Source organism: Melospiza georgiana, chromosome 3 (genome assembly GCF_028018845.1).
Source record: "Melospiza georgiana isolate bMelGeo1 chromosome 3, bMelGeo1.pri, whole genome shotgun sequence".
Classification (NCBI taxonomy): domain Eukaryota; kingdom Metazoa; phylum Chordata; class Aves; order Passeriformes; family Passerellidae; genus Melospiza; species Melospiza georgiana.
In genome coordinates, this window is record NC_080432.1 from 90,959,025 (window position 1) to 90,979,173 (window position 20,149).

The window sequence follows — 20,149 nt, forward strand, 5'->3', positions numbered from 1 at the left end:
ACAGGGAAGAGAGGATGGTAAGAAGGAAAATAATGTCACCTCTCCAATAACCTTCTCTATATTTGGACTCTGTCTTTTACAGAAGCTGAATCATAAACTACTTCTCCTCTGACTGACAATTCAGAACATGCTAATAATACTATCTGCAGGTGATAATAGTGGATGACTAAATCAGAAAGCATGGAAGGTGCTAGAGAAGAAGGCAGAGGCTATAAAAAGTTTGTTTGCTATCACATTGTCAAGTGAATCCGCAGAATGCAGAATTCTGCTTTCTTGCCATATCCAAAACCAGAAAGGAAATGCTTAAAAGATTTGTGTGCATAATGGGCATGGGCCAAGTTTTCTCACAAAGGTCACTGGGACTGAAAGCCAGTGATTCCTTCTCACAAAAGAAAGTCAAGAGAAGTGTGGACCTGGGACCTGGGTTTCCAGCCCTACACATGCACATACAGTAAAGAACTACAGCACCAAGGGTTGCAACACAGGATGCCAGTCCCACCCAAACAATAATTTATCATTATTATTTATCTGTATTACTTCATCTCAGAGTCCCAGCTGGACACAAAACCTACATTGCCCTCTCCATGAAAGCCTTACACTTTAGGGGGGCTTAGCTTGTAAACTAGGTCAGGGATAAGGAAAATTTTGGATGAGGGTCTGGAGGCTGTCTCTCCCTGAGTCATCCACCATCATTTTTTGGCCTCCTGGGGGCAAAATGCTGTGTTTTTCTGCCATGTGGGTGCACAGATGTTCCCACAGCATGACAGGAATTACCTGCATTTTGGTCAGAGTAAGGGCATATCTGGTCTTATTACAGGGTGTGCTCTCCAAGGCAATGGGCTGTGCATGCAACTTTCATCACATACAATTGCTCATAAATATAGTCCATGATGGAGAATGATTGCACTGGGTCACACCATAGACACAGGTCTGCTGAGGCCAGGCCCTGGGACTCCTGTCAGGTATACAGGATACCATATGGAGAAAAAGGGTAACATGAAACAACACTCAGGAGTACGATGGCTTCCGGTAACTGTCAGCTGTATTTTGTCAAAGTTTTGGAAACTTTGTGGCAGAATAGAATGTTAAGAAAGGATGTGATTTATTTTTTATTTATTTTCTTTATTATTTTGTACTTTAGGGCTTTTTTAGTTTCTTGGAGAAAATGGGTGTCTAAAGGCTGACAAAGCAAATGTCAGACCTAAAACACAGAAAAAAGTTAATGGACACCTGGTATAAGTTGTTTAAATATTTGGTTACAGGAAAGGAAATTTCAACTCACTGTCTTTCAATTTGAGTTCTTTCAAAAATCCTTATACTTTTGAGGCTGTGTTATGATGTAGGCCATTAAGAAGTCCTGTATTTTCTCTTGATCAGTTCAGGTCATTCCTTAATTATATTAACTCCTTTCAGCCAGTGCTTTCCCTCTGTTTTTCTCCAATACAAAAGTGTGTGTACTTATTGGCCCAGTACATAACCAAGACAGGTGTCCATGCAGCATGAACTTTATTTATAAAGACATAAATGTCACACTTCCTTAAAAAAAAGTTTAAATTAACTAATCAACTGATGAAAACTGAACAGTAATACTATTTACATAGGCCAATGCTCACCTTCCTTCACAAAACTTAAAGTGAATTCTCACTCTGAAACACAAACAATGAAATATAGAAGCACACTGATTGCCAGCAGTTTCCTTGTAGATAGCAATCCACATCTCTTACAGAATTCACAACTTACAGAACTTACATTTCTTCTGTAAATTAACCTAAATCATCTCTTTGGCACAGTCATAGGGATGCCTGCATTTCAAGGCCAGCACTGTAACAGACTTAGACACTAATGGCATTTCATCTGTATAAAGCAAATGATCCCCTCATTGGTGTATCCAGCAAGAAAGGCCTGCCCAAATATTAGATATCCTCTGACAATGTCTATACTCATCCTTCCTACACCTTGACTGAGTGACATTAACACTGATTCCATAAAGACAAACAGGAAGTTGCAGCTTCGACAGCATTCCCAAACACCGAGACAAGGACAGTGACCACTGATTTAACATCTACAGCGTACGAAATACCACAATGCCCGGTGCTGTTCAAAAACATGGGTTTAGATTTTCACCTGAATTTCTCAGCATTGTAATCTCCATTTCTCACTCCTTTGAAGCACCTTGGCAATAAAATATCCCCAGAAAATGTATTGGGAGTGTTTTAGAACCATTTCATAGGCTTTCCTGAGTGCACTTGCCTCAGCTTGAAGTCTACAGCCAGTCTACAATTTAGTCACAAAACATCACTGTTCTAGAAATAAATCACTTGCAGGTCAGTCCCATCATTTGATCTCTTCAGTTATTCAAGTTAATATCAGTTTCAGGTTTAAATGTTCAGATCTCATTTTACCATCTTGTTAACTCTCTTCCTCATGCTAATAAAACCAGAGATATAATTAGTCTTCTACTCCAACAGTCCTGCACAGTAAAACTATCCAGTGTGGCACTTATTCCAAAAATTAAAGCTTCAACTGAGTTCCTGCTGTTAAAGAAATACACTTTACAAATCTTCATGTAAAAAGCCTATCTGGATCAATCAGAAGCAGTATACTACTGAACTGTACCAACTCCTGTTGCCCTATGCTGACTGTTTGATAAATAGGACTTGTAAACCAGAACCTGCTCCTAAATTTACATTTCCTATTTCTGGTATGTACAAAAAGATTCTTTATGAACTTGCATGTGGTCTTCTTTGTCACGGAAGTGCACTCTTTGAACTCTCTTCTGCTATGAAACGCTTTCCACCATGTAAGTCTCTGTGTCTCTATCAAGAATTAGGGATGACTTCCATCAGAACATTAAATTAGAAAAGTCACTTCAATGTTTGTAAATATGATCTTAAGCTGTCTGATTAGATATCATTCTAATAAACAACAGGAAACAGTCCTGTTTCTGTTTTGAAAGCAGAGTGCCTCAAAAGTAATTTCATGAGATGGTGGCAATTAGTGTCTTGTGTCATTGGGGAAATGTGTCTCTTTTCAATTAAATATGTCGTCCAGTCAGGAAGAACAGTGGTCTGTCCTCTTTGGCGTTGGCAGTCTGGAATTCGTCCCGCAGGCGGAACTGCCACTCATCTTCCAGCTCCAGCCGGACGACAGTCTGGCGGAGAGAATTGCGGTCCTGGCAAATCACACACAGCGTGGCACCTGGGCAAACAGTTCAAAAGGAACTCTCATGAGTATCCTCTTTGTTCTCGGATCACCCATCTCCCACCCCCCTACATGGAGAACTCCACTCATTTCACATCAGGAGAAAATTTCACATCAGGAGCTTGGGAGAAAATTAAACGGCTCAGGTAGGACTTGAGGAGAGCTATGTTCAGCTACCTATTTGCCAGGATCTTCTTGTGTAACTTGAGGCACCTCATAATCACCTAGTAAACAGGACTAGAAGCACTTTTCAGGATCCCTAGGGTAGGAAAAGTAAAACTGGCAGGTCTAAGGAGGTCTAAGGGTCCTGGCAGCAAACCAGATAAAAGCCCTACATACATTCCTGTTGTAGCCCTCCTGATCATTACCTTTGTTGCGTGAAACCCTCACTCAGCAAAACCCACACGGCAATCACTGTGATGGCTGACTAAGCTCTTTGTGCCTTGCTGCCCAGAAATGTTCTAAACATGTCTTTAAAACTAATCACAAATTTTAGTGGCTTTTGGATTGGTAAACTCATGTCCTGGCAAGAAAGGATCTGGTTTGTGTGGCTACAGTCACAAGCAAACCCAGAATGCCAAACTAAAAAAATGATACTTCAGTAACCAATGCCAACTGTCCAGTCTGGCATGCTGATAACCACTTTAACTTGCATGCATGGCTTCATGGCTGCTGAGAAAAGTCCTCCTTTAAAAGAAAATATTTACCTCACCAGCATTCAGTAATCTAAATGAGAAATGGTGAGGTAAGTGGTAATGCCCGAGACAAAATAAAATCCTGTGAGTATAATAAAAAGAAACAAGACAGAGAGTCACATGGTGTTTAATTCTTATGTGACCCATTGGAAAATCAAGCAGACTGCCAGGGGAGATGGAGAAATCCCAAAGCAAACATACTTTATGCTACATGATATAAAAATTGACTGGTTTATGCAAAATGAGACTGACTGGTAGCCTCTGTTTTAGCTGCAACGAAGAACACAGCAGTCTGTAACAACTCTGCCAGTTTCAAGAGGCACTAACCACGGTGCTCTTCCCCCAGTGACAGCTGAGAGAAACAAAGCCCCAGAGCACCAAATGCCCAGGATAGCAGCAGGAGGATCCAAAGGAAGTTTGCAATGGGACTGTCTGCAACACAAGTGGAAGTTACTTGTCTCCACTGCTGCACAGCATCGTGAGTTTTGCATGGAGAAACTGGGTATCAGGAATAAATAGTAAATGAGCCACTTTCTATTTCTAAAAATAGGAAATAGATTTTGATGGATGCTTGTCAATCACCTATTTTCCATCAACATTTTAAAAAGCTGTAAGATCACAGTAGGTAAATGCTTCATGCATAAATACTCAGTTTTCAAACAGAGTAAGGAGTTGTGCACATACTCTAGGCATGATGATATGGATCCAACATTCCTTCTCACTTAGAAATCTGCAGAACTTATAGCACTGCTATATACCAGTTTACTACAGTGCAGAGCCAGCATGATCAAGCATCAAAGTTGGGACATATAAAGAAGAATATCAATACATGCATGAATAAATGCATATATATTAAATAAATATAATAGCTTTAAAACACAGATAAAATAGATTTTCCCCACATTCTCAGAGACCATGTCACCTAATTCTCTGTAATAAAATTATTGTAGCTCACCTTTAAGAAAATGAAACTTCTTCAAGAAGCTAGCCACAACAAAGGAGTCACAGAGGTACAGCAGGAGACCACTGAATGTCAAACCAGAGGAACTGATATTCAGAGAATGAGGCCGAGAACTCACGTAGCAAACTGCAATCTGATTGGGAGAGAGTGGAAAAACATTAACATCTTTAGAGCTTCCATATGAAGCTTCCAGTATCTGCACTTGATTCAAATTCAGACTTTCTTTCCAACTCCAAATATTGTGAGCTTTATAGTTCCTTCCAAAACATAGCGCTACTTATTAATAATATACATAAGCACAATTCATCATCATAATTGTTATTGTTAATGTTATTGTTATTGTTATTGTTATTGTTATTGTTATTGTTATTGTTATTGTTATTGTTATTGTTATTGTTATTGTCATTGTCATTGTCATTGTCATTGTCATTGTTATCGTTGTTATGTTCAGATGTGATAGAGTTTGAAAGCTGCAGTAACAATTGCTCTCCACAACCATAATGCTGTGACCTGCCCTGCACATTTTATTTACATGTGAGTAAATACAATAACTCTACATTCATACATGAAATGAACCCCTAGAAATTCCAAATTTCATTTACATTACGATTACTCAAGGGTTACTCAAGTCAGTAGAGTTATTCATATACATGAATTTATGAGGTTTCCTCTTGCCTAGTTTGTTTTTATGGCTGCTCCTGAAATCTACTAGGAACAGGAATATTTACAGCACTCTTTCAGGATTTATAAATTCAGATTAAGGGTATCTTCCACACATGGCTTAGTTTCAAAAGTGCCACTGTACTACTTAGCTGGGATACATCCTCATCTGGCATGGATCAGCATGACTGAGTGGAGGAGGAAGGCTGAACTTCAGCAACTAAGACTCTGTACCACTATTCCTATTCCATATTCCTTCAATCCTGCTGTATCATATTACAATTCAGGCAGCAATTCCAAATGAAAGTGAAATAATTTCCTGTGCTAAATGGGTTAGAGCTGAAAGGATGCAATGGATGAAGACAGTAACAGTACAATGCCCTCCCACAAAGCTTGTTTTTCCAAACATGGTGGAAACAAAAGCCTAAGAACTCAAAATGTTGTGGGAGCAGCATACATGGGAAGGTTATTACACAGCTCTTTGGAAGAGAAGTTCAGGAAACCCAGAAAGACTGAATTTCATTTAGTACTCAGTGAAGAGATAAAAACAGTCCTATTTTATTATGCAGGGTGCCCCTGACAAAGGAAATTATCCGCATCTGACTCTATTGATTCAGAAGGCTGAGCAATTGTTTTATTAAACTATATATTACATTAATAGTATATTATAACTATACTAAAGAGATACTACACTGTACTATACTATACAAAGATACATACTGAAGGAAAACCCGTGACTGTCTCCAGACAGCCAGGACACAGATTTGACCTAATTGACCAATTAACATAAGCAACCATCACTAGAATCTAATTGCTAAATCTCTTCAGGTAAACAATCTTCCTAACACATTCCACATGTGCAAAAACAAGACCAGAGAATAGAGATAAGAATTGTTTTCTCTTTCTCTGAGGTTCCTCACTGCGATTTCCAGGAAAAACCTGAGAGATAAAATTATGTCTCTTACTGTTCAAATAATGTAAATTCCACACAGTTCCTCTCTCCTGAACCACACCACCTTAGCACCAAATTTCTATTGACATATTTGAGCTGAATTACGACCTTGGCTTTAGATCCAGACTCATCAGAGAGAGCCAACAGCTCCTGAGACTTAATGCCAGCATCTCCCATTCCCACTGGTTGTTTAATATTTGATTCTCTGCCTCAGCTTATCAGTCTGAAGTGAATTAAAACATCTGTATATTTGAAGTGCTTTCTAAGGGTTATCTAGTATTTGTAAGACCCTCTTGTGGAAATAATTTTCTGTAGGAAGAGCCAAATTATAGCAGATAGAGAAAGCACTTCACAGACTATATTAGTGTTTAGGACAATTCTGGGATTTCTCTCCATGTACTTTAGTTGAAGCCTCTGACAATATCTCTACAAGACTAAGAATTCGATTGTAACATTATAGAAATGTGCCTCATTCCTCAAAGGAATACATCAATAACCCATCCAAAACAGAGCCTACACATTTCTAGAGCTGCTTGGAGATTGTTTTGTTCAGTACCTGTGGTCCTAAGTTAAGGTAGCAGTCCACAGACAGCACTGGATGGCTATAGTTCTTCAGTGAGAGAGGGAAGAAGCGATGGCTGTGGTACTGGAGATACTTTTCAAGGAGCAACTGAGCAGGTGCTGCCAAGAAGGTGTGCTTGCTGTCAGGAGCACAAATGTACTGAGCAGGGGAGATTGAAACTGGATTGTCAGACACCTGTGAGGAAAAAATATTTCTTGTACAGATCAATCTTAATCCATCAAGCTGTGTGAATTCTGGTTTGTATGAAATACATTTCTACCCTACAAATCTAAGTTTTACTTAAGAAGAAAAGTTATTCAGCAAAAAATATCTGCTACCAAAACAGTTTCAGTTTCATAAAATTATATTTGTGTTTATAGACTTTGAGGTTTCTTCTTTGAACTCAAAGTACTCCTACCTATGAAGTCACATGAAGTTGCACAATTCTATAGCTGTAGATAAAATCCACATACTGAATGGGTACTTGGATTGCAAAGAGACACTTTATGTGTTTTTCAAGGTTTTGAAGGAAAACTATTAAGGAAAATTGTATTTATGGCAAGAATATTGTGGATTTCAGAAAAAAAATACTGAAAAAAGCCCCACATGGCAGACATACCCCATTACAGGCAACAGATGATGCACCAAAATACCTCAGGTCTCCTAGTTAAAAAAAGACAAGAAAGGAAAATACAATTTTAACAACAGTGCAACAGAGGTCTCAGTGCCCACCTTAGACTTTATGTGGAAGGATCGCTGTCCTCCAACTGCAATTTGCTTTTTCATGACACTGAAGTGGTTGAACCGACAGATGAGGAGGCCAGCACTGTGGACACGCAAGTTGAAGTCAACATCATCACATGTAAATCTGGAAAGAAAAAATCATAGCAGGTCAGAGGAATGTTCCTCATCACACACTGACAAATACAAGCACTCAGAGTCTTTGATCAGCACCCCAGAAAAGAAGGTATCAAACATACTGACCCTCCACCAGTGCCTATCAGTCAGGGAAAGGGGATTCAGCTTTCTAGTAATAAACTCGGCTAGCATCAGTTTGAGAAGACCAGAATGAGGGAGGAAAGCACTTAGGGAGGGAAAGGATCAAAAGCATAAATTGGAAAGGCAGTAAATTGCTAAGGAAAATACCCAGGAGTCAAAATATTTTTTTTGCCTTTTACTACAATAATGGAGTCATAAGAAATTGCTACATACATTACTACTCCAAATAAAGTCAAGGAAATTAATTCCTTTGACTTCCAAGGAAAGGGATCAAGCCTTATGTTTGATTTATCAAATGCACAGAAGTATCTGACTACTCATTTTCCTCTCAGAATATGAATAGCTAGCAATTTTTTCAATGTTCCTCTACAGAACTAATGTAATTGTATTTTAGAAACAAAAACTATTTGAAGGCAGGTAGTCTTTATACAAGAGAACTGCTGAGACACAGGAAAAGATTAAGCAGAATGAGGGCAAACATCCCTCAGCTAAATTTGACCCATTTAAAAATATGAGGGAACAGAATAAAAGGTAAACTCCTAAAGCTGACTAAATTCAAATACTCTGATCTCTGGAAAATTCAGGATCAGTTCTTCAATTTAAATATATTTCTTACAAAGGAAACAAGATGATGTACAGAACCATTGGATTGACATTCAGAGCTTGAATTTAAGCTGAGCAACCAGTGCAACAGCCAACACCAGTGAGAAACATGGCATTCAGTTATAAGTTTTTTAAGTTTTTTCTTTGATCTTAGCAATATCTACATGGTTATTTGATATCCCTGACTGTCACTGCCTCTGGGTTTTAAAATGTACCTTTTTCCTTGCCCAGGCTTGGAATGCCATACAATACTTCACAGTCAGCAGTACCCACACAGGATTACCCTGAGCCTCCTGAGGTTCAAAGACAGAGGCAGGAAATGGGTGGTGTGATGTGGCATTCCTGACATTTTAACATTGTTGCCTGTACTCATATCATTTTGCTTTATTGTCATTGTCTCCATATGCCCTTCATGCATAATGCTTCATAAGGTAACACACTGAGGCAGCCTGGGAGCACAGTTCTCTAATATGAGATGCACAGGGGCAAATTTGTTCTTTTAAGATGTCAGGCTGGTGACAATAGAAATATAGAACATCTGTTTATTCAGAGAATAATGAATGCAGAATGCTTCTCTGCAGTTAGAAGTAAGCTTGGGCCTCAAAAGATATCTTCCTGAGTTAGCAGAGCTCTGAAAAGCACAGGGACTGATGTTCAGTTACCCAAGTGGAACTTACAGCCATTTTAATTACCTGGGCTGTCCCACACAGCTTACAGAAAACCACACATTTCATGTCATACTGCCAGCCCCATATGGATGTCTTCCATATTCTAAGGCACTGAAAGACCAGTTTTGGACAAGTGAATCCCACCTCTAGTGATATATATACACTTCCTTCTGTTGTTATAAATGCATGTCCCTCAGAAATGGGAGGAAACACATAGTTTATTTCACACAGATCAGTGAAATTCTGTGAGACTATGAACCTAGTGAATACAGTTCTGTCAACTGTGGTAATGCTGTGCATGACAAAATTAAAATCTGATATGTCCTCAGTGGCACAATAACTGAAAAACTGGAATTTCTGAGACAGCTGAATGTGAGAAACAACCACCAATGTGAACAAGACTTATTTATTCTTTTCTTCTAATTGTCCTGATGAGCACTTATGTGGTATGCTGCACTGTTGTGCTACTCAGGGTAAAAAGCCCAGATATATATATCTGAATGAGATTTGGTTATGCACCAATCATCCATATATTCCTGTTGCCTTTGGAAGGGAGAGCAGTTAGGCAGACAAGAAGAGAAGTACATTATTGACCAAAGGCCACTTGGAGTAGACCAATACTGCAGAGTACACTGCTTTCTATGTCTATCCTTTCACTTTGTTATCACTGTTTTACTTGGAACTATAGAAATTAATGTCTTTTTCCAACTTCTGGCAGCCTGGGAAGGATTTGAATCACCAGTAAGAAAACAAAAACTGCCTGTATGCCATTCACAACTTCCCTAAAAAAACAAGAGCTTTGTTTAAGCTTTGCTGCTAAAAAGTGCTACTGATTCACTTACCTGTTCTGATTGTACTGCACATTCTGTGTCAGATCCACATTCAGCATGATGAAGTCATGCACGTGGCAGCAGGAGAATGGTTCCTTGATCTCAGCACTGTTTGTTTTACTGGACCATTTCCTCATTCCAATTAGGGCATAATGAGTGACATTGGGAGTTGCTTCAATGTGTTGCAGAATTTGCTTCAGGGAAACATTCCTTTCAGTCCATGTATAGTCACTACAATAATTATGAAAATGTGTTAATTTTAAAATATATAGAGAACATTCGGATTCTCTTTCTGCTGAAGAGCAATTCTTAACAGCTGGAAGTTGTTATGACTTTCAGGTAGATAATTTCAGTGTTGTCTTACTTGACTGTATTTTTTTGTCTCTCCCTATAGTTAAAATTACTAGTGCTTAGGTGGTAGGGACTGGTATGACAGATCTGTAATTTAGTCTACATGTCCCAAAATATTTACTCAGATATGTAAACTTTTAAAGTTACCTAGATAATATTCCAATGAATCTTGGAGAGTTGCTGACTTGTGCCATAACTTGAGCACAAAGTATTAAGATCCTTCTAGCCCACCCCTGGAGTCCATAAATGTCAGTTTTCATCGAGTGTCATTCTCTCTGAAAGTCTGCTGTAAATTCTGCATAGTCTATTCACGGAATAGATAAAAAAATCTAGCACAAACATTATTCTAAAGCAATGAAAACAAAAATGCTAGTTCAGGAATTTGGGGAACTCATAAAGGAGACACACGGACTGGGATTGACAGAAGAGCCAAAGGAAATCAGTTGCACAACTTGCACAGGACTGTCATTTAGCTTCCCTAGAAAAATCTGGTGAAAAATTGACATGTTGTCCAGTGTATCAGGGAGTGTTTACAGAGTCTGAAATCTGCAGTCCAAGTAACTCTAGCTTGAACAGCAACGGTTGCAGGGCACATAAATCCTCAGGGGACAGGAATGAACAACACGCACTACACTACGTGCTGTGCAAAGACAGATACCTAGGAAAGTGCTCTCCTTGGGCAAACATAATTCTCTGCTTGTACAGGGTAGAAGCTGTAGTGTAGCAAACATAATTTCAAAATTACATGCAGAGAAAGGTTAAAAGAGATCAGATGAAAAAGCATATATTTCACTATTTACCTTCTCCTGTCTCCTGAACAATCAACTTCTACTGCATTCCACATAACACAGGAGTCATCTGAAATGACAATGAAAGGCCAAATATCCTGGGGTTTTATCCCCAGCTCTTCCTGCCGATTCCGTTCGAGCTCCAGGTTATGATAGGACAACTCCTTAATCAGGAAGTGTGCAGCACCTGAAACCATGGGCATAAACCACCAGATTAAAAATAGGGGCAGAAACTGTTTGCTTTTAACTCAGAAGCCTTTTGAAGTGAATATTTCTGCACAGACAAGGGTATAAATCACTCTGAAGATTTTAACCCCACCACCACCCACAGCCAGCTTGCCAAGCAAGTGACTTAAAGAACCACATTGGCAAGGATGAAAAATGATGCCTGACTTCTGTGGTAAAGATTTTCTAGTGTCAAGGATTTAGTGACTACTTCTTTTCACATGACAATATTTGTGTTCATTAGCGTCTCTAGGTGCAAAGAGTTAGAGATGCTGACTGACCAGCTTTCCAGTGAATGACACTGGAAATTGTCCCTGATGATCTACTCTGAATGTTTGTCACTACTGCTGTATATAAGGTGTTCCAGCAGCACAAGAAAAGGGTTGAATATTTCACAGATGTTATATTGGCAGAACCTTCCTGAGGGATGGACCCAACCAGAGCATCATTGCCCATGCAAGTAGCACGCAACTTATTTCCACAAGTGAAATTGTGGAAATTGTGGAACTCCATCTGAGTTTTAACACCCTCAGCTTCTTTCAAAGACAATAGAAGAGTTAAGTATTTCTAGGGTGCAACTCACTGAGCTTGCTCTAGGTGTCCTGGATTAAGAGAAGTGTATCTTCAACTGTGACACATTGTCTTCAGAGGGAATGCAGATCACCAGCTCAGACATCCTAGCTGCAAGCTGTGGGTCTACATTTCACTGTCAAATAGCAACACCTAAGGACCCAAGTTGTGTGTCCACATTTTTTAGAACCTCTTGTTACACTTACCTACTCCTGCACTGTTGAAAATGCTTGGAAGAACGAGCATGATGTGGTTGGGCCAATACTTCTTATATATGGCCATTTCGTACTCCTTGACAACTAAAACATGCAAATGACTGGCTCCATCCATTGCATGATATAAATTGAAAAGTCCATGTTCATGACGGCCAGTGGTGGGAGTGAAAGTGGGGCTTTTTATGTAATCTTCACTCTGTAGGTAAAAAGAAGTGTGAGTTTCTGTATTAATCTGGACAGAAAAAGGAGAAATAGATTCTTCAGGACAACAATTCAGATACACTAACACTAGACAAACTGACACATTTTAAAATTCCTTGACAGGAAAATAAACAATTTTTATAAGAATTGGAAAAAAGAAAACTATCATTTAGCTTAATTGACCAATGAGAGTGTGGTGGGATGGACAGGACTGCTAACCTTGGCCTGCCAAGTGCAGAGGTACCTTGAGGATAGATCTGCAAGAAGATTTAGGTCCCTATGATACAGGACTGCAAGAAACACCTTACTCCAAAACTACAGTACAACTCTTCTGACTGGAGCAAGAAAATAGAAAAAGAAGCAGAGGAAGAATAGTCCTTAAATGTCAAAGCCTCAACGAGGCCAATGGCAGAAGCAAGAAAAGAATCCACAAGGACCCAGCACACAGCTCTGACCATGTAGCCAAGCACAAGTTTACTGGGTGTGGGAGAGCAGGAGATGTCATTCTTACATTGCTGTTGTGTTACTGTCTTGGTTCTTCTATTTAAAACTTGAACTGGAGGGTGATATTGATTTATTAGTGTTTATTGGAAGCAGCTTATTTTCTCCAGGATAGAAGTGCTATACTGCTTACTGCTGCTCCACAAATTGCTTCAGTACTCCAAGCAGTGTGGCCTGAGCAAGGCACAGCTTCACCTTAGATGTGAGCATCAGGAATATCTGTAAAGATCAACATCTCTGCACCTGTGTGGCCTCACCTTGAATATTCTGTGCAGTTTTGGGCACCCCAAGATAAGAAAAATATTAGACTATTAGAGAGTGTCCAAAGGAGCGCAGCAAAGACGGTGAAGGGCCTGGAGGAGAAGCTGTGTGAGGAGTAGCTGAGGTCACTTTTTCTCTTCAGCCTGGAGGAGACTGAGGGGAGACCTCACTGCAGTTACAACTTTCTCATGAGGGGAAGAAGAGGGGCAGGACCTCTTTGTGGTGAGCAGGGATGGACTTGAGGGAATGGCCTGAAGTTGTGTCAGGGGAGGTTTAGGTTGGATATCAGGAAAAAATTCTTCTCCCAGAGCGTGGTTGGGCACTGGAAGAGGCTCCCCAGGGAAGTGGTCACAGCAGCAGCCTGCCAGAGCTCAAGTGTTTGGACAGTGCTCTCAGGCACATGGTGGGACTCCTGGGGATGGTGCAATGCAGGACCAGGAGTTGGACTCAATGATCCTTGTGGGTCCCTTCCAACTCATTTATTCTGTGATTCTGTGGTTGGAGCTTGTCAAACAGATACCTTTCTACAAGCATGATATGTAATTCTTTATACAGTCTTGAAGCTAAGATTCTTTAAAAGCATTATTTTATATGAAAGTAACTAAGCATTTATGCAGCATAAAACAGGATATTCCACTGCTTTTTCTCTACAGAAAAAATGCTTGCTCTTACTAATGGTATGATAAATGAAATCATATCTTTGAGTTTCTTTGCAGAAACTATTCTCACTTTAACATCTTAAACCCATAACCAAAGACCTTTTGTCACAGATAAGACTGTTGATACCAAAGGATCAACCTTGACTATGACCAAAAGATGGAGCTTTTTGGTGTCTCAAAATTTTTTTTTCACGTATCCCTTTCTGGGAGAAAATACAAGCTTAGCAAAAGGACAAACTCATTGTCTCTCGACAGTAGGAACAGTAGTACAGAGAATACTAATTCAACAGACTTTGAAATTGGTGGTGTCTCTCTCCCATATATGGCCACAAATATAAATAATCCAGCTACCTTATCTGTGACTAGTGGTAGCCTCATACTTTCCAACTGTCTTCCTGGTTGGCTAAAGACAAAATGATGCTCCTTGGATTTTGGAATGATAAAATGCAGCTGTATTTCTTCTCCCAGCATAGAATAGGAAAAGGCAAATGCATGCAGAGTCGACTCATAAATCTAAGGATGAGAAAAAATATGATAATTCCATTTAAAGTCAAACCACAAGGTCTCAGTGCAGTTTATATACATTTACAACATTGCTGAACAGATTACAGTCACTTACTTTATGACATTAGATTTAGCTTCATTATTCATAAGTGTTAAGCAATAATCCCTAGGCTAGAGCTTACCCTAAAAAAATACAGATTAAAGTGTTCCCTCTTTTGAAACTGTTGTTTCAGTTTCATCTTATAGATGGCACCAATACTTACAGGCCCCTCCTGGCTTTCACAGTAATACTGGCACATAAAAAACAGTATTTGCATTGCTGACACTTTCTTCCTCACATTAAAACAGGCAAGAAATTAGAGGGTCATTCTGAGTAAAAGCAAATTGTATACCACACAGACTACTCTGTGCTGGACTACTCCTGTGTCAGAAGTAGCACCTGTTGCAGTCACTTAGGTGCAAACTTTTCCACTTAAACAAAGCCCAGTGGAAATCTTACTGGGAAAGTAGTTTTACTTGGTAGTACATATGCAGATCACAGCACCAAATAAACTAGCATGAATGACAAAAGGGTCGGTCCTCTGAGCCCCCCAAACTGCAGCCTAGCCAAGGCAGGCAAACCTCAAGAAATAACAAAATCTGTAAATCGGCTGTATTTGTACACATAGACAACTTCTAAGCTAATCAAAATACAGTGAATGTACACAAACTGTGTTTGGGTTGTGAATGCTTCAGCTTCTCATCAGCAGAGTAACTCCTGGAAATCCTCACCTGGTACCTGGGATTGAACCCCATGTACTGATGGCACTGCTCACAGTGATGGTAGGTGTTGTACGCTGCATACTTGGACAGTCTCATCCTGGTTGTCTGCCGGCACGTGTACATATCCTCCTGCCTCCTGCTCACTGATCTGTCTATAGAGAAAAGAAACAAATTAAATGTAACATATATTCAAGGATAGAATGGATTCTCTTGTGACAGATTGTTTCTGTCACCGAAAGCAGCTTCTGGGAAAATGGCAATATAAAACACGTACAAAATAAACGATGAGTTCATTCCGAGCACAGAATAATTTATAAATAACTACGTACAGCAAAGACATCGACAAGGAATTATCTACAAATTCATGATTATGGTAATTCACTACAGATTTCTCATAAGGCTGAGATGTAAACAATGCCTGACCATTAAAAATTTCATTGTTGCTATTATTGGTAGAATGTTTACAAAAGCAATAAATAGTAATAAAGACCCTTATGACATTTGCCATTCTGTGACAGACATCACAGTAGATATGTGAAATTAATTTGGCAATTTAGTGATGTTGATCCTTCATGTATATCCATATTTTTCAAAGGATCCTCTTTGTGAGAGACTGAGAGAAGATGAGGTATATTTTCTGCTGAAAAGGACTTTGTTATTTAATCTTCCACTCAGATTTTTAGCATCAGATCAGGCTGCTCAAAGCTCTTCCTTGTCATGTTAAGTTTCAAAAATCACCAAGAGCAGAGCTTTCATAATCTCTCTGGGCAACCTGCTCCATAGCTTGACTACTTTTTATTCTGCAAATATTTTTCATACAATCTAATTGTAATTTCCCATATTGCAACTTGTGTCTGTTGTCTCTTGTCCTTATGCAGTGTATCTACAATAGTTTTTTTCTATAAATTCCCATTAGGAAATTGAAGACAGCATTCAGATGCACCTGCTTGATGTCCCTAGATGAAACAAACCCAATTCACTCCAATTTTCTCCATATCTTAGTGGCTGCTCACTGGCCTCACTTCTCGATGTCAACGTCTTTCTCATATTGGGAAGCCTAAAACTTGACAGAATACCCAGATGTGGCCTTAGAGTTGCCATCACAGAAGAATAATCACTTCCCTTGACCTGTTGCTAGGTTATTAGTAAGCCATTGACCCAGTGGAGAACTGGTGACTCATGTTTAATTGTTGTCAACCAGCACCATCAAGTCACCTTTATCAAAGCTGCTGTCTCTAGAGCCGGCCCCAAACTTGTACATCTGAATAAAGTTATTCTATCCCAAGTGCAAGGGGCATGTGGGATGAACTGTTCTTGAGGCTCCACTTCTCCAGCCTGCCAAGGCCTTTCTGAACAGCAGGGTTTCCTCCCTGCCACCCACTCCCACAGGCCTGTGCATGTCCAGCTGGCTAATTCAGAGCACCGATTCTCACACCAATACTCCAGGAATCTAGGTCTGAGCATGTTCATCTCAAGCTTTCCAAACCTAACCTAAAATCTAAAAAATGAACCTATAGATACTTTTAAATACAAAGCTAACTTTATGCACAGAAATCATTGCATTGCTACAGAGCAGGGCAATGCTACTTTATAAAATCATTCAAATGCACAAACTCATTGAGGAATTAGAGCTTTTTTAATGAAAGACTATCCATATAATATTCCTTAAGTAATTTATATGGGTCATACTCTGGTACTTCATCTGGAAAACTTGAAATCTTTTTTCACTATTACTTAATCAAAAGCATTTCTGGTATTTTAACTATGCTTGAAAGTTTAACAGGATTCTCACATTAAAAACAAATAAATACATAAATGTGTACCAATCAGATTTTTAAAATTCTTACCTTCACTGTCTATAGTCTGAAGCTTTGAACAAATCAGACTCGCATCTTCATATTTTGGGTCATGGATGGTGTAGTCAAAAGGCATCTTCTTAAATGTCTCCAAATCTGGCCACATATCTCCAGGCTGATGGTAGTATTGATCAGATTCTTCTTTTATGTCTATGATATATTGAAAAATAAGAATTCAGAATTTTTTAAAGCTCTTTATATTACTATAGATGATTTTGCTGTACCTATTATTCCTGCTCCATTTTTTCTTTCATTAGTCTGATGGCACAATATCATTATGCACCAAGAGGTAAACTTTTGCATAAATGAACCTTGCACCTCAATGCAACTCTGCCTTTTAAAATTATCTTCATGTCCTGTCTGACAGAAATACATCTGGGAACACAAAGCAGTAATAAACTGTAAATAAAGCAAGTTTGGACTAAAATTAGATATTAGAGAGCAGAAACTCCCTTCCCTCGGGTAATCTTGTGTAATAAGAAAACATGACATTGCTCCTCAGGGTATAAATCTGGCAAAATTTCAATGATTCCTTTTATGCTTTACCACAGAAGTTAATTCCAATTCTACACTGAAGACCAATGGTTGGATATCATTTAATATACATAAATGCTGTCGATCTCTTTCCACAAAAACCAGAGGTATGTTCTTTGCTTAAATTCTAAACAATGAATAAAATAATAAAATATTCTTAAGTATCAGTTGAAGATCTCAGAAAATTTTTCTTACAGTATTTATATAATGTAAAGCAATTGCAAAGGTGATGAGGATAGAATATACATAGAATATACAGACAACTATATTTCAATTTAGCATAACAATTAACAATTTTCTATTGTCTCCAGAATATTTTTATACCAGGAACTTACTGATGTTGATTTCTTCCTCATCATAAACATCCACTTCTGTCAGTCTAATCAGCATTCGGGACAAAATACTGAGGAACTGCAGGTAGGCACCTGTTTTCCCTATCTGTAAACATATAAATTAGAAAAAAAAAAAGTAAAATTTTGCTTTTCATCATGTTAGTTTTCCATATATCTGGAAATTGCAGCTGTGGTGAAACTGAATGTTAATATTCAGGACTTGGATATCTTTGTTATTTGTATATTCCTTGGCATAAATGAAGAGCATAATGTTCAACAGTTTTATTCTCTCTGTGCAGGAGCTTAGCTGGAAAACACATTTTATATCAGAGGTCTAATTACAGGCCCAGAGACGAGAATTTTCTCTCCTGATGTTATAGGTTCTACACAGGCAATGAACATTTAAAAATCACATAGGCTCATAAAATGTACAAAGAACCCTCGAATTACAAGATAACTAAAGAATTATCCCAAGCCTTTCATTTCTATATGATTCACCAGTACACTGCCCGCTACTGAATTCAGTCACTCTCCTGAGGAGTAAAAGTGGCAACACATCCCTGGGAGAGCTCCTGCTGGCCACTTCCACTCCTGAAGGACATGGTATGTGCAAAAAATGTCCTGTTTTCATGCTGAAAATACAATATTTCCTTTCCAATCTTTTAAAATTATCGTTTAAAAGTCCATTTTAAAATCATCTTAAAATACAACTTTCTCCTTTCTTTTTCACCCCATCAACACAGTGTATAAATTTTTCCCTTCACTACATCAAGAGTATTGCTGAAAGGTTTAAGCCACAGCCAGTGATTTATTCAGTGGGTTGTTCTGTCTTTCGCAGGTAGTTTGCTGGTGATAGCATCAAGTAAATAAGGCCATATCCAAGCAGGCCCCTTTAAAAACCATGATGTTGTGTGTGAGCAGGATGTACAGGGGAGGTTAGCACATAGATCAGTTACAACACATTGGACAGCAAATGTCTGATTTCACAAAGGGACATCAGATTTTGGATTAGGTCTATATTACTACTGAATTGAAAACCCAGCTTCACTTCCATTACTGCTAGGACATGTCAGAAGCATAGGGTGTTGGAATTGCTAAACGGAGTATTTAAGTTACTGTTTTCCATCTATGACAAGAAAAATTTTCATTTTCTCTCAACACTTGAGGAAGGGAGGCTTTAAATTCAAAGCAAGAGACATTTGCTCATTATCTGTTTCTCCTATCAGACTGCAGTTTGAACAGTTGCTTGCACAGGGTGGATAAGGGTCTCATTATCCCTGTTCTCTGTTGAGAATCAGATGTCAGCACACAACTCTGTCATCCTGGAGTAACACAGAAAAAAGAGTAACTTCGAGTAGAGGAAATGACAGCATGGACTATAGTCAGCCCATGGACCAGATGTTTCTAACTCCCAGTTTTGTTTTTTATCTAAACTCCATTGAAACTGATGAGAATTTTTTACTCTGACCCTGGAACAAGGTTCTAAACTTGGAAGCAATGGCTACTCGTTGAGGAGCTAAAACAAAACCATCTTATTTTCCCACATCTGAGGCAAACAAAGAAAATACTTTCATTTGTTTTCCTCATGTCTGAGATTACCTTTTTATTCTGTTATGAACATACTCTTTTAAAGTGCCTCTAATCACTTGTCATTAAACACAGGGTAGCCTGACATATTAAGTTTCCAAATTTCAAACAAGAGATCATTTATCAAAAGCACACCTGTCTCCTTGATATTAGATATCTATATAAAAATTAATTCTTAATCTGTTTGAAGTATATACTTAGAATTGTCAACAGAACAACATGTTGAAAGCCTTACTTTTTCTTTTTGGTATGCGTTAAAAAAGTTCTATCAAACTCATGTATTTCAGAATGTGTGTGGGAGTGATGAGGCTACTGCTGCGTGGTGCTGAGATGAAAAGCATCAGTCACCAGGCTCAAGGGTACACAAACTGTAGGGTCACGACTCAAAAATGCTGGAAACCACAGGATGACAAGTGCTACACCGCTAATCTAATACATGCACTTAGGCCACTGCATGCATTAGATCTTACCCAATCTCTATCTGTCACATTAAAAGTTTCCAATTCAGTACTGTGAGTTTTATGAACTGCTAGATATGAGCAATGCTGTGTGTAAAAAGCTGTTGGGAGCTTTCAGGAATATCTCCATGTTATTAGAATGTTTCCCTGCAGAGATTGGGCTGAGCACATGCAGCATTCATATTTGGACTCCATTCACTAGCACATTTGCCTG

General features: G+C 38.8%; 1 protein-coding gene across 1 annotated transcript in view; it reads right to left on the reverse strand.

Moving 5' to 3' along the window:
- Positions 1–1,538: 1,538 nt before the first annotated feature.
- Positions 1,539–20,149, reverse strand: part of GREB1 (growth regulating estrogen receptor binding 1) — a 55,346-nt gene continuing 36,735 nt past the window's right edge. The window contains exons 22-32 of the mRNA XM_058020202.1: positions 17,894–17,996; positions 17,016–17,174; positions 15,178–15,320; positions 14,254–14,415; positions 12,272–12,476; positions 11,283–11,457; positions 10,144–10,362; positions 7,764–7,899; positions 7,026–7,226; positions 4,852–4,990; positions 1,539–3,198 (exon numbers count right to left, since the gene is read on the reverse strand). Of these exons, the coding sequence (XP_057876185.1) occupies positions 3,035–3,198; positions 4,852–4,990; positions 7,026–7,226; positions 7,764–7,899; positions 10,144–10,362; positions 11,283–11,457; positions 12,272–12,476; positions 14,254–14,415; positions 15,178–15,320; positions 17,016–17,174; positions 17,894–17,996 (1,806 nt within the window). The 3' untranslated portion in view covers positions 1,539–3,034. The remainder of the gene's footprint in view (positions 3,199–4,851; positions 4,991–7,025; positions 7,227–7,763; positions 7,900–10,143; positions 10,363–11,282; positions 11,458–12,271; positions 12,477–14,253; positions 14,416–15,177; positions 15,321–17,015; positions 17,175–17,893; positions 17,997–20,149) is intronic.